The sequence below is a fragment of the Stegastes partitus genome, unplaced genomic scaffold (genome assembly GCF_000690725.1).
Source record: "Stegastes partitus isolate 25-593 unplaced genomic scaffold, Stegastes_partitus-1.0.2 Scaffold2198, whole genome shotgun sequence".
Taxonomy (NCBI): Eukaryota; Metazoa; Chordata; class Actinopteri; family Pomacentridae; genus Stegastes; species Stegastes partitus.
The window spans coordinates 44,424-58,297 of NW_007579929.1; the positions used below are offsets into that span (position 1 = coordinate 44,424).

Consider the following 13,874-nt stretch of genomic DNA (forward strand, 5'->3'; position numbering starts at 1 on the left):
AAGCACGTTACAAAGTACCCTCAGCGTCCGGCAGAGACTACTACAATTACTATTCTTTAAATAATGAATTAAAAAGTTGTGTATTGCAGTTTTTCCTAAAAACAAGCATTTTTGTTGAACACTGTTTGTTGTCCATGTGCAGTCGGCGTGCTTGCACCGCATTCACAAATTCTGGGCAGCACATGGATGTCCGCAAAGGGGTCTGCGCACCCTTGTGGACTTCATAGATGGCGAAATTTAAGTGGCGTGGACCCTTGGGGGCACGCAGATTGTATGAATTGGCCTTAAGAATAAAGCTAAAAAGAATAGAAATAGACAACGAATGCAAACAAATGAGTGTGTTTTCCAGGCGGTGAGTCCCGAGTTCATCTGTGAGGAGTGTCAGAACAGCACTCTGAACAAGCTGGAGTCCATGTTGGAGATTCTGCAAACAGACACCAAGCAGGGAACCGTCACCCCCACAGAAATAGCCGACAACATCCTGAACATCATGGGTGAGAAAGACTCATTGTTTTCATCTTTAGGAATATCGTTGTTGCTATTTTACCAGTTATGAGGTCACACCAAGTTGTATACTCATGTATATGTATTACTAAGTGGAGGGTGATGCCTCCTGTTTCTTGTCACCAGATCACATACTTGGCTGCTATTATATGGCAGCATTTTAGGTTTATTAGATAGTGTTGAAACAAAACTTTGATGCTTAATACTCTGTGCTCTCAGTGACAATTCTGCCTCTGAATATCGGAATCAAGTTATACAATGTTTGAAAGCACAAAGCCTTATGATTCAGACAGTGTTAGTCTGAAGGCAAAGCAACATGTGTCCCTGTATCTACAAATCTTTTTATAATAAATGTACTGCAGAACTGCTACTCTTGGTCATTATGCCAGTCTTCAGACTCTTTTAGACTCTGTGAAGGTGAATGTCAGTGAGTCATGGTGTTAACAGTTAGTCAGTCCAGGATTTCATAGACTGTTAATTGGATGACTAATCTGCATCAAAGATCTACTGAAGATTTTTACTTTCCCTGAATATATATGTGAATATAATTATCTTTACCCCTCTGACCCCCAAAACCGGAAGGCGTGTTTGAAAGACCTGTTAATAACACAAAACACAAAAGAATGATTAAATTTTAAATTTCCTGCTGGTATTTGAACTAATCATATGATGTGCTGCTTGGTTGGGAAATTTGCTTAAACAGCCAGCTTACAATCCAACTATTTCTAAGAAAACAGACAGAATTGTCAAATTTTTCTGAATATCTTTGAACTAATTACCTGTCATGTGCTGTTCCATCTTTATACTTAACCAAATTGGAACTTTAAATCACAGTATTTCATCTTCACTTTATTCTACGTCTCCTTTAAAAATGTGCTAAAAAAAGTTTGCTCTAACAAGATTCTGTAAGAAATAAAAATTTACAATTTCTGCACTAAGTGGCACAACTGGTGACTTAACTGTCACCAACAGTCACATGACAAGGATGATTTCAGGTGACCTGCAGGCCGTGTTTGCACAGAGCAGATAGGATGAAAGTATGGAAACAAATTAAAAATGGAAAAAGTAAAATATCTGTAATGTGTAGATCAGTATTTGGGGCATTTGAGAACATGCAGTGTATATCGACTGCAGGATTTTCTACTTATGTAAAGTAAATACTCAAGGAAATTCAAATTTTGTTTTTTCTTTTTTATGATTGATGCCATTATAACATTATCAGACTGCACAGAAGACATTTTTGAGGTCTCTCTACTTCTTGCCATTGCTGTGCTGTTTCCATAGAGATGCAGGACTTTCTAAAAGGAAATAAAGTGAGCCCACAGTGAGGAAAAGTTTGACAGGAGCAAAGAACAGCCAGATACTGCTTGGGATTCAGAGGGTTAAACCAAGTTCTTTCGGGAAAAGAATGTTGACTAAATGATTTGAATCCAGTCGAACAAGCAGCATAAGTACAGGAGAAACTGTAACTTTTCTTCAGCATGTCTTATCTTCTTTACCCGTTAACTTCATCTCACATGTCCTCCAGGTGATCTGATCCACCAGGTCAGCCAGTCAGCCTCCCACTCATACCTCCATCATCCCTACCTGGATTCCTCCTTACCCACCTCCTCCTCGTCCTCCTCTGCTGAGGATCACGGAAACATCCTGTTGGACGCCTCGCCCTCCTCACCCGAGCCTCACCCGCTGCGAGTGGCGGCCAAAGCATACAGCCTGTCCTCGGTCCTCATGCTGATCCTGATGCACGCCAGAGTGCTCAACGAGGAGCCCCTGGTCCTGAGGGGAGCTGAAATCGCCGCCGCGGGGAAACTGGCTGACCCTCAGAGTCTGCTCTGCTACCATGGCAACAACAGTCCAGGTTCGGTTGTGTATTCAGCACCTCATAAGTCAGTGAGAGCTATGTTTGTGGAGATGATAAGTTTCATGAAGTCATAATCTATGCAAAGTCAATACTTATAAACTGTGCCGTGAATAGACACGTCGATCATGTCAGGTTATTACAGTGTTTTATCTCCTCTTCTCTCTATGTATTTCCAGAGTGCCAGCGGTTTTCCATCCCTCGAGCTTTCAACAAAAGTCTCGGCAGAGCTGCTGCAGGAAACAGCATCATGCAGCTGCTTTTTCAGGTGACATAAGAAAGCACTGACAATGATGGACCGGTCAAGTGCAAAATTCTCCTTTTGAACTTGCTCTTTAGATGGTTGGCAGCAGGGAAGCTTCCAGTGTGGAACTCTATCATCAGTTCTCATTTTCTTGTTTCAGATCATTTTTTTCCCACCTTTTGCTTCCTCTTACGAATTTCTCCTATTTTATTTTATTTTTTTCAGGTGGAGTCCAACCCATTCCCTTTCAACTATGTGGCCAACTACACTGTCTCCACTGAGGTGGCATCCATGGAGTTTCGCACTGAAAACGGCACACAGATCCCCATATCTGGCCTTGATGACAGTCTAGCCATCACCGTTGCCGTCAACAACGGCAGCAGTGGAGAAGTGGGTGCCGAGGGTTCTGGCACTGGAGGAGTTCCTGCAGCTGGAGCTGTTAACATCAGCCACTGTGACTCGGTTGTCGTCAGGGTCAGCACCGGAAACAGCAACAGACAGGCGGGACTGTTTGTGCAGCTCAACTTCACCTCTGTGGAAGGTCAGCGCTCACATTCATCAGAAATACAGTGCAGGTGGACGCATCAGCAGGTGGAGCTGAACATCAGAATGCTCCTAAATTAGTTAGGCTTAGACAGCAACATTTTTAATCAGTTTCAAATTTAGCAGCAGGTTTGAACTGCTTTGTAAAAGAAGTGACCTTTTCCTTTTAATTATAGTCACTTCGGCATGGTCCAAGTGACTATAATGCAGTAATTGTCAAAGTAAAAAATCATTTGGTGTTGTTTTGACACCTGTTGCAGTCTTTGTAATTGAACACTAATGTTTTTATTCTGCCAAAATTATATATAATTATGAATCTGTCGAGTGTGTAATTGCAGCATGAGAGTCACGGTGTGAATTTTGTATGAGCTTTTATACATATAGTGATTATAATGGCCAAATAGCAACATTACATACTGTGGTCAGTGTAAGTATTCACTTAATACAAAGAGGTTAAAATGAACTTCCTTGTAAGTTTGTAAGACTACAAAAACCAAAAGAAGTAGCATGCTTCAGAAATAGTAGCTTAATTAGTTTCCTTGTTTACTGTTTACTCGTCAACCCCTGATTTCTGTGGGCTAGTTTCCACTGTAATATAAAGTGTTGCATCTCTCTACATGATCCTATATTATCTTGTTATAAAAGAAAAAAGAAAGTTGGATTTCTTTGTAAAATTGTAATATAAATAGTCAAAGATTGGAAAAACCTGGAATCAACATGTGCGAGCTTTTTGTGCCCCCAAATGTGACCAATACTGGATAAATGTGAGATATTTCACTACTTGCGTTTTAAATTTGAATAAACACTGCCTGCAGTTCAGCCCAGTTCTGGCGCCACGTTACTGTTTGTCACAACAGAGTCACTAGTGGCTTCATGGTTGTGCTGAGAAATGCAGAAATTTAAGCTTTTTCAAGAATCTGGTAAAAGAAAATGGCTTATTTTTGAGATTCATACATCATAGTATTTTGATTAAATATTATGATTTTAAGATTAGATTTAGTTCTTTGTCACAAAGTAAATGAAAGTCACACATAATTAGCAATAAAGTGTTCCGACGTAACAGTACATCACAGATGAGTAGTTCAAGGACTGTCAGATAGTTGAAAATCCAGTGAGTCTGTCTGTTTTTACAGTTTCTGGCTGTGATAAATGGTGTCTTTTTTGACGATTTAAGAAAAAATCATACCTGTTTTGCAGTAAGGGGAGGTTAACTGAATTTATACCTGTATTTATAATTATATTGAGCCTGTTTCATTCTTATCATTACTTATCATCTTTTTCCAGATGCAACAGAGAAGGATGAAAGTGAAAGGGATGAGGAGGAGCCGTACATCACCGCCTACCTTCATTCCCACGAACAACCAAATGAGTTTAACTGCACAGATAGAAAACGTATCACGCTCAGCATGACCAGAGGGCAAGATCTGGACCACAGAAAATACACCTTCTTCCTGTCGCCAGAGTAAGACCCATGATAATTCACTGCTTTAAAATACAATATGTATAAAGCATCCAAAAGTTTATAACAGCTGGCAGCAGAGTTCAGACTTCCAGGTCTCGAAGCGTTAACATTTTGCATCTACCATCATGTCTGTCCTGCGTTACAGGTCCTTCGACACCACTCTGGACTACTTCATCAACGTGACGACGCCCTGCAACCCTAAATCCCGCCCCGTGGGTGTTCGTCTGGAGGTCGGGGTGTTTGCGTCTCTGTGTCAGTACTTCAGCGAGAGCGAGAAGCAGTGGCGGACAGACGGCATGGTACCCCTGGCGGAGACCAACTCCAGCCGAGCAGTTTGCCGCACCAGACACCTTACGGCCTTTGCTGCCAGCCTGTTTGTACCGGCCAACGCCATTAGCTTCAAAGTACCGGTCAGTATCGCGTAAACACAGATTCACTCTCTGTGCTCATAATTTAAAAATAAACACTCAAACCATTTCCGTTCCTCTTCAGGAGCGGTCGGGTGCACCGAGTCTGGTCGTGCTGTTGGTTTGCATTTTGGGATTGCTGAGCTACGCTGTGGCGGCGGCCGTCTTGCACAAGCTGGATCAGCTGGACCTCCGTCGGGCAGGTGTGGTTCCGCTGTGCGGCCGAGACGGACTCTTTAAGTACGAGGTTCAGGTCAAAACTGGCTGGAGTCGAGGAGCAGGTGAGATAAGAAGGAGTCACTGTTCGATGATCATTCACACATTCACACACACATTCATACATCAATGGCGACTGAGCTGCTATGCAAGGTGTTGCCTGCCATTGGGAGCAACTTTGGGTTCAAGGACACTTCGACTGCGGAGAGGCCAGGGAATCAAACCACCAACCTTGAGATTGGAGGACAACCCGCTCTACCACCTGAGCCACAGCCACCGTTACACTTCTGCCTTTAGAGACTCCTATCTGTAACTTCAGGGTTTCTATGCTCTGAGCTCAGGCCCACAGGCTCGTTCACTCTGCCTGTTCTGTACCTCAGTAGTAATGCCACCTGCAAGCCATCATGAAAGTTTTTGCTCAGTGACCCGCAAACGAATCTTTGACAAATCTTTTTACACATTGACAAATCTCACTACAGACACACAGATTGAGACACACAACTCTCCATACACATTTACAAATAGTTTTGCTACAATAATACCCCCATACGTAGGCGACAAAGAGAATGCATAACAAAGAAAATGAAAAAAAGTTTCTGGGCGTTTTTGGTTCCTATACGTTCTGAGTCGCTGTAGGCTCATTTGTTACTGCAACATAAAGTCCTGCACCTTTATGGAAACAGCACAAACATAGCTAGAATTAGAAAGAACTAAAAACAAAAACTCTGTTCTGCAGTATACTAAGGTATTTGTTTAATTTTACAACCTGGATTCCGCATGTGCAACGTTTTTCTAAGTGCCCACAGATGTTTCAAATACTGAAAAAATAGGGGCTCTACATAGAATGGATTTTAGTAATTAGTTAAAACACTAAGGAGCACAACATTTTTAGGATTTTACGTTTTATACAGAATCTGGTTAGTTTTTGGCAATTAAAAATGAGATACAGAATGAAGTGATTTTGATATAATATTTTGATTTTAAGCTTAGATTGTTTTTTCCCAGTGAAACTAAAAGACACATAATTAGTTGTGAAGTGCACTAAAACAAGAGTAAATCACAGAGAAGCAGTTCAAGGACTGTCAGAAAGTTGAAAATCCAACGTTTTGTTTCTGTTTTAACAGCATCTGGCTCTGATAAATGGTGTAATTTGGGTGATTTTTCCTCGGTTGTTGTAAATGTTTGACAATTTTTGACTTTTGACTGCAGCTAAGTCAGTCATGGCCCCTTGGTTACTGAAAAGTGTTTATTTTTGTCGAGTTTTTAAATGAGAGAAGTAGAATAAAGCAATAGTGTGGAAACATGATCATGATTTAAAGTTTAGATTTGGTTGTTTTCCTCAACAAAAGTGAAAATCCCACATAATTAGTTCAAGGGCAGTTGGAAACTTGATAATCCCACAAGTCTTCCTTTGTGTCGTGGGCTCTTGCTATAACAAATGGTGTCATTTTGCAAGTATTGAAACAAATAATATGCTTTTTAAACGCATCTATGAGTTTTAAGGTTCAGAGGGTCAAGAGGCATGTATACTGATGTTTTGTTTTGTTTTGTTTTTTTCTCATCTGTTACTCACCAAAAAAAAATGCAATCTCTGGAAGAACAATTACACATCCTGTTTAGAGAAGTGCTGTAATTATTTTAACAGTAAATCTTGTGTTATCACAAATTAAACATGCTGATCCAAAGCAGAGTCTCTGCAGGATTTGTGCAACCAACGTCTCTCTGTCCTTCAGGCACCACGGCTCATGTAGGAATCAGTTTGTACGGACGTGAGAGTCGCAGTGGACACCGTCACCTCGACAGCAGAGGAGCATTCACACGAAATGCTCTCGACATTTTTCACATAGCCACGGACACCAGCCTGGGAAGTATCTGGAAAATTCGAATCTGGCACGACAATAAAGGTAAAGACGCGTACACACTCACACACTAGCCGGTATTTAACAGATCTGTTGTAACCATCAGCTGCTGCCCCTCCACCAGGTCTGTCTCCAGCCTGGCTGCTTCAGTACGTGTTGGTGAAAGACCTGCAGACAGGAAGCAGCTTCTACTTCCTGGCTGAGGAATGGCTGTCGGTTGACAACGAGAGAACAGACGGACGGGTGGAGATCGAGGTGGAGGCCTCAGGTAGGAGACCGCAACCGGGTGACGTGTGACAAACAGCTGCAGGTGGATACAGCAAGTTTGTTCACTGTTGTTTTTTTTGTCCACAGAGGAGGCTGCGCTCCGTCAGCTGCCTCGCCTCCTGCGCTGTGAGCTGCAGAGGGCGCTGTGTGAGAGTCACCTGTGGCTGTCGCTGTGGGAGAGACCCCCCCGGAGCCCCTTCACCCGCCTGCAGAGAGCAACATGCTGCGCCGTGTTGCTGCAGTTTTTCCTGCTGGCCAACACTCTGTGGTACGGCATCGTGGTGGACAAGAGACACAGGTACATGTCTGTTGAGGAATAAAAACTCATCCTGTTGCTATATGTGATTTTGATTATCGGGTCATGTCTGGAGACACTCTCCTGCCCCCTACTGTCACTCCTTTGTTGGCTGCCAGACCCTTTGTTGGTTACTCTAACCAACCACTGGTATGAGACGTTGTAGTTTGCCAATGTTTTGGGCCGGTTTGCCTTTACAGATTCACACTTTGTATCAATAGTAGGGATGGCCCAATTATCAGCCTGGCCGATTATCGTGGCCAATATTACTATCGGTAACTGCATTTTTATCGACCCATTATTGATTGATCACTGAGCACTACTTCAGGTCTGATGCAGCCTCCTCTCTCTGTCTGTCCTCACTCTGTGGTCTCAGAAATGTCTTAAGCAGAGGCTGCAAAAACTAAACAAGAAACACAAGTCGTTGCCACAAACCAGTTGCTACTCTCACAGTGGCTAAGGCTGTGATAAACAGCTAGCAGCTAAGTTAGAAAGCAGCCACAAGTTAACCCTGGGTCTGGATAAAAATGATTCATAATACTTCAAGATCTGGATCTTAGTGGGCAAGAATAGTGATAGAATAGTGAAAGATGAAGAAAATAGAGAAGAACAGCAGGCGTAACTGCAGGAAACAAACTTATCAACCTCAGTCGATGTCACATAACTAGAGGATCGAGTGCTAATTTAATCAATCCTATTTCGAGTTTACATATTCAGGTATAGTCCCTCTTGTCAATGAAGAAGCCTAGTTAGGAGTGACAGGTTCTCTGCTATCACATGCTGGTAAAACATTACATTTAATGTATATCAACTCCAAATATTGCTTATCGCCCTTTCTTGATTAGCAATAATCGGCATCGGTATCTTCTCTAAAAAACCCATATCAGTCGACCCCTAGTCAATAGGCCACGGAACAGCAGAATACTAATGAGCCCGACTACAGCAAACTTCAGATGAGGATTATGAGTCTTCAACAATGTCTGTGTGAATTTTAACCTTCCAGTGTCTTTCTACATTGAACTGTCCCGTCTTACAGCCCGAGAGCCGTGTCCAGGGTTTCCTCCTTAAACGGAGAGACGGTGGCGGCCGGTGTGGTGACTTGTCTCATCGTCTACCCTCTCTACCTGCTCGTCTTCACGCTCTTCAGAATGAGCCGCAGCAAGGTAACGCAAACCCCACTGATGCTTTAGCACCTCTCATGTGAAAACCACAAAGCTGAATTCTTTCTCTGTGATCGTCAGTGTGTGACCGTGGAGCAGGTGCCGCCGCAGGTGGATCAGGAGTCGGTGGAGATCGATGACTTCCTGGACAACTCCATGGCGGGAAGTTCCTTCCTCTTCTTTAACGGCGAGGTAGATTCTCACAGGAAAACACAGGGATTTAGGTCAGGCTGAGACAAATTTAATGCTGTTCCGTTTGTGAGCTCATTAGAGTCCATCCATCCACCCCCTAATCTCTGTTCCCAGACCAACTCCGAGGAAACCAACGTGGATTTACCCACTCCGTCGACCAAAAGGTAAGCTGCTCTGTTGCCATGGTAGCTCCCTCAGATGACATGAGACATACATGTAACATATGTGTTAACTGCCTGTTTCCATTTGCATTTTACCTACATCATATAGTGACTGTATTTTAATTGACTGATACTATTTACCTCAATAGGACTGTGGTTTTGATATGATAAGAGATGTATAGGATATAATCGAAGAACAGAAGCGTACTGTGCTCTCAAAGAGGCTGGAAACATAATTAATGTTTGCATACTGGCCTCTTTTGAATGTGAAACAAACAAAATGCTTTCCCTCTTGTCACCAAACAACTCCAAATACAAAAGCCACAGTTTCTGAACATCATTGCAACATCATAATTCCTCCTGTAGATGTTTGTTTTGTTAGCTGTAAAAAGACAGAGAAGAAACTCTAGGCTTACTGAGGAAGTAAATAATGGGTCGTCTCTCTCGTTCAGCGAGGAGAGTTGGGGCATGGCGGACGAGGAGACAGAGGACAGGGATTGGCCGGAGCTGCTGAGTGACGTGTCCGTGGTGGGAGGTGCAGGACACGGAGCAGGGATGCCCCGGCTGAAGAGGGGTCAGGGAAGCCGGCACCTGGGCGTCGACATGAGCTTTAACCCCGAGGACGAGGAGGGCACTGACCAGCGCAACAAATATTTCACCTCATCCGGTAATTAAAGCATTGAGGCTGTTAATGTTAAATCACTGTTGCACCAGTCAGGTATTTAGGTAGAACAGTACAATAGTGGCAAGTGTTAATCCTCTGAACCCCCAAACCAGCTAGAATGTTTGGAAAGTGTCGTCTTTTAAAAGAATCGCCAAATTTACACAATTGATCAGAGCCAGATACTACAACAACTGAGAAAAAGTTGGTTTTTGGAGTTGTGGCAGTCCCAGAAGTTCTCATCAGTCATGTCCTGTTCTGTTAGGAAACTAAATCAAAGATTAAAATGTACAATAGTCATTGTATTCACTTTATTCTTATTTAAAAATCTAATAATCCACAGTAAATAAAAAGAAATATTGCTTCAATTACATTCCACCAAGAACTAAAAATTCTACGCTCCTTAACACAACCATGAAGTCATGAGTAACTCAGCATTGACCAACAGTCAAGAGTCTAAAATTCAGAGACTATTTGGCTGAACTGCTGCTGTCTTTATACAGAGCAAATATCAAACAAATATGGAAAAAAAAATAAAAATCTAAGTAGTAAAATATCTATAGTATGTAAAACCACCCTTTTCTTGTAAAACATGGTCACTTGGAAAAATCTGTACATGCTTTCCAAGTTTTTTTAAATTTTATTTTGTAAAATAAATAATCAAATAAATTCATGAAAAGGATCCTCACGCTAAAATATGACAACAGCAAAAGACAACCAGACACTTCCTGGGGTTTAGAGAGTTCATAAACATTTCATTTAACTTCCTTAAACAAGACCTTAGAAAGATTTGAAAAATTGGAGGTTTAATTTACAAAAATCTTTTATATTTTCACTTCTGTCTGTCCATAATAACAACATATTTGCATACTTTGGCCAGCGGGATCATAAACAGAAATTACATTTTGTTATTTGTGGTTATAGAAAGTCTTAAATGGGTAAACTGCTGACAAGTGGTAACAGACGTGAACACGGTTAGTTTTATAGGAATATAAATGTACTTAATAATACTTTACTGTGTTATTGCATGGCTCATGTCTTCTGATGCCAAAAACTGAAGTGAGGCTTCTTTTCACTCACAGATGAGGACCTTATCAAGCACATACTGACCGATGGACAGAACTTCTTTCCTCAGGCGGATGAGAGTGAGATGGCTGACCTGTAAGTTTTTATCTCTGCTCAAAGAATTCATCAGAGACACGTTTGTGGGTTTACTTGGGTTTAACTGTGTTTCCAATGCTTGTGTCTCAGGTCGAGCCTTTTTCTAGATAAGACCGAAGTGATTCTTCTTCAGAAGCTGAATGAGCCTCTTCCTCTGGAGTCTGTCAGGAGGGATCCGCCGAAAACTGCTTTCACCTCCAACACAGGTGTGTGTCAGTCACAATTCATCACAGCACTTGGCCTGTGTTTGTCAAACATCTGTGAGTTACACCTAATAACGCCTTCAGGATCATTTTAGTACCCTGTGATCACAGGAGCAGTTTACCTTAAATCTGTTTTTAGATTCCCCTTAAAAATCGTCTACTCAGTAATATGTGATTCTGCCAAACCTTTAAAATGTCAGCAGTAAACAAACAGTGTCTAAATAATAAATAGGGATCAATAAATAAATGCAGAAGAACAAATAACAAACTGGAGCTGCACCAAAAGTTCTGTTGCTAATTAATGAGCAAGTTCAGTGAACAAAATGCAATAAAAGGTCCCAAGTGTGTGCAGTAAAAGAATTAAGGAAAGTGATTTAAAGCTAAATCAGAGACACTTTTATTCTTGTTTTTGTTTTTTTGCTTCCCTGATGAATTAAAAAATAACAGCACCACATGCAAGTAGTTGTACGTGTTTTTTCAGAAAATGTTTTGACTGATATTTTGTAGAGTCACTCCAAAACATGCTCCTGTCAAATTTGTACTCACCGTGGGCTCATTTTCCACCACAATATAAAATCCTGCACCTCAGTGGAAAAAGCACAACCACGGCTAGAAGTAAATGTCTCTCTCTGCAATATAACAGTGCCTTGAATAATGAAAAAGAACTACTAAACAAAGTTCCATTTCTCTGAGTATGTTTTTCAAAGATGGAGAAAGCTCTATAAAGACGACCTGCAGTTCAAAGCAATTCAACCAAAAGGTCTTGGAATGTTTTTTTTCATGACTGTTGGTCACAATTGAGTCACAAAGAGCTTCTCGGTTGCCCTGTTAAGTTCAGAATTTTTAGTTTTTTACAGACTCTAGTGAAGCCAAACTGTTTACTTTTGGCCAATTTTTTAAATTACACATGTAGAATAAAGTACAACAACTATAAGCTTAGGATGTTTCATTTTACCAACAGAACTATAAGTGAGATATGATTGGTTTGTCCAAAATCCAACATTTCTTCTTGTTAGTACAGCTTCTTAATCTAATAAATCATCTAATTATGCCAATTGTTTACTGTGTCTTTCAAACCCACTGGCTGATTTTGGGCTTCAGTGGTTTCAGAGACTTGTGGCCCATTTTTAAACCATAAGATTTATTTTTTTTTAACTATGTTTATTCTTACATTCTGGGAGGAAATTAGGTGGAGTTTTATTTTTCCCTTTTAGTAATTTAATAAATACTGGCACATGTCCTTGGTTGCCATCTCAGCAGACAAGATAACGTAGCAGAAACTGGCAAATGACAAAAGTGTGTTGTCTTTGGGTCAGGATGCTTTATCAGACGACATTCATGCTGTCGGCTGTAAAGTACAAACAAATCTTTCTGCTGCCGGTTACATTCGATCTTAAAAACCATCACAACAGCAAAAAATAATGGTAAAAATTGGAATTTTAATGTTGAAGTTATGTTCAAAGTGTCCTGCTGTTGCCCTTCATGCTCTCTGGTTGGATTCGTGACACAGGACACATGAATCATCAATATTTTGGGATACGTCTTCTAACTCTCATTAGGTAAAGAGAAAGTTGGTTATTAATCCTAAAAAGAATGAAGAGTAATAAGTCAGACATGTACTGACGGCTGTGTGACGAAGCCTTTGCAGTTTGACTTTGATGTGAAACCAGAGTAAATCAATTATACTCTCATTCTGTTGCCTAAATATTTCATAAACAAAACAAGTTCTTTGTTGTCAGAGAAGAAGTAAAATAAAATAAGGCACATTTGTACCGACTCCAAAGTTCTTACTAAATCATTTACTGCTCTTTGGGGAAAGTTGATTTATTTACTCGTAATTTCATTAATTGAAGAGACGTTGGAGTCCAAAGACTCCAAGTCTCCAAGAACTTCAAAGAGGTTTGTGTCCCAAAAGATAAATAAAATTTCTTGCAGTTGCTGTGAATTAAATATTGATGTGCTCTCCAAAGTGTCTTTCTTTAGATCTGACGTTTGTCTTTTCTTTGCTTTATATCTGCGCTTCAGTTGTGACGGACGTGTGTCGGCCCCGACGTTTCCCTCCCTGGTGTGGTCGGGCCGCTCTGTGGGGCAGCTGGGCAGGAATCGCTTTGGCCAACTGCGTTTCCATTTGGGCGGGACACGGCTTCAATCAACGAGTGGCCATGATGTGGTTAATCTCCTGCTTCGCCAGTTTCTTGTGCTCCTGCCTTCTGCTGGAGCCAATTAAGGTAAAAGCAAATAATCTTCTTTAAACTCCCGTGATACTGCATGTTTGGTTTTTGTGGGGTTTTTTTTTTAATTTGAAGACAGATTAAGGGGCTTATGAATATGAACAAACATCTGTTGCACTCAAACTCTTGTTAAATGAATCCACGCAATGCAGATCAAGGATTTAGTTCCGGGTAAATCTTTTAGTATTTTGCCGTATGCTGGAGTTCGGAGTCTGTTTTTTGTTTCCCCGCTGGAGCACTGATTTACACCAAGCAGCACTCATTGGTTTTTGGGAAATGAAAAGCGTGGTGACAGATTCGAATTAGGCAACGGCAGCACCGAATATGGTGGGAAGAAACATTTCTGATGCTCCACATACAAAAAAAACATTCAGAGGAAACATTAAAATCTAAATAAATTTGCAAATGACAGCCTGTGTCAATACTGCTATTTATTGTTCTTATTTTATT

The 13,874-nt window shown here is 41.1% G+C and overlaps 1 protein-coding gene across 2 annotated transcripts in view; it reads left to right on the forward strand.

Annotated features, from left to right (window-relative positions):
* Positions 1 to 13,874, forward strand: part of pkd1a (polycystic kidney disease 1a) — a 66,761-nt gene that overhangs the window by 38,240 nt on the left and 14,647 nt on the right. For both annotated transcript variants that reach the window (XM_008304353.1, XM_008304354.1), the window contains exons 29-45: positions 350 to 494; positions 2,033 to 2,362; positions 2,542 to 2,630; positions 2,832 to 3,147; positions 4,434 to 4,611; positions 4,757 to 5,021; positions 5,104 to 5,299; positions 6,968 to 7,138; positions 7,218 to 7,361; positions 7,448 to 7,658; positions 8,692 to 8,818; positions 8,897 to 9,007; positions 9,122 to 9,171; positions 9,621 to 9,835; positions 10,912 to 10,990; positions 11,081 to 11,196; positions 13,219 to 13,421. In XM_008304353.1, coding sequence (XP_008302575.1) covers positions 350 to 494; positions 2,033 to 2,362; positions 2,542 to 2,630; positions 2,832 to 3,147; positions 4,434 to 4,611; positions 4,757 to 5,021; positions 5,104 to 5,299; positions 6,968 to 7,138; positions 7,218 to 7,361; positions 7,448 to 7,658; positions 8,692 to 8,818; positions 8,897 to 9,007; positions 9,122 to 9,171; positions 9,621 to 9,835; positions 10,912 to 10,990; positions 11,081 to 11,196; positions 13,219 to 13,421 — 2,946 coding nt within the window. The remainder of the gene's footprint in view (positions 1 to 349; positions 495 to 2,032; positions 2,363 to 2,541; positions 2,631 to 2,831; positions 3,148 to 4,433; positions 4,612 to 4,756; positions 5,022 to 5,103; positions 5,300 to 6,967; positions 7,139 to 7,217; positions 7,362 to 7,447; positions 7,659 to 8,691; positions 8,819 to 8,896; positions 9,008 to 9,121; positions 9,172 to 9,620; positions 9,836 to 10,911; positions 10,991 to 11,080; positions 11,197 to 13,218; positions 13,422 to 13,874) is intronic.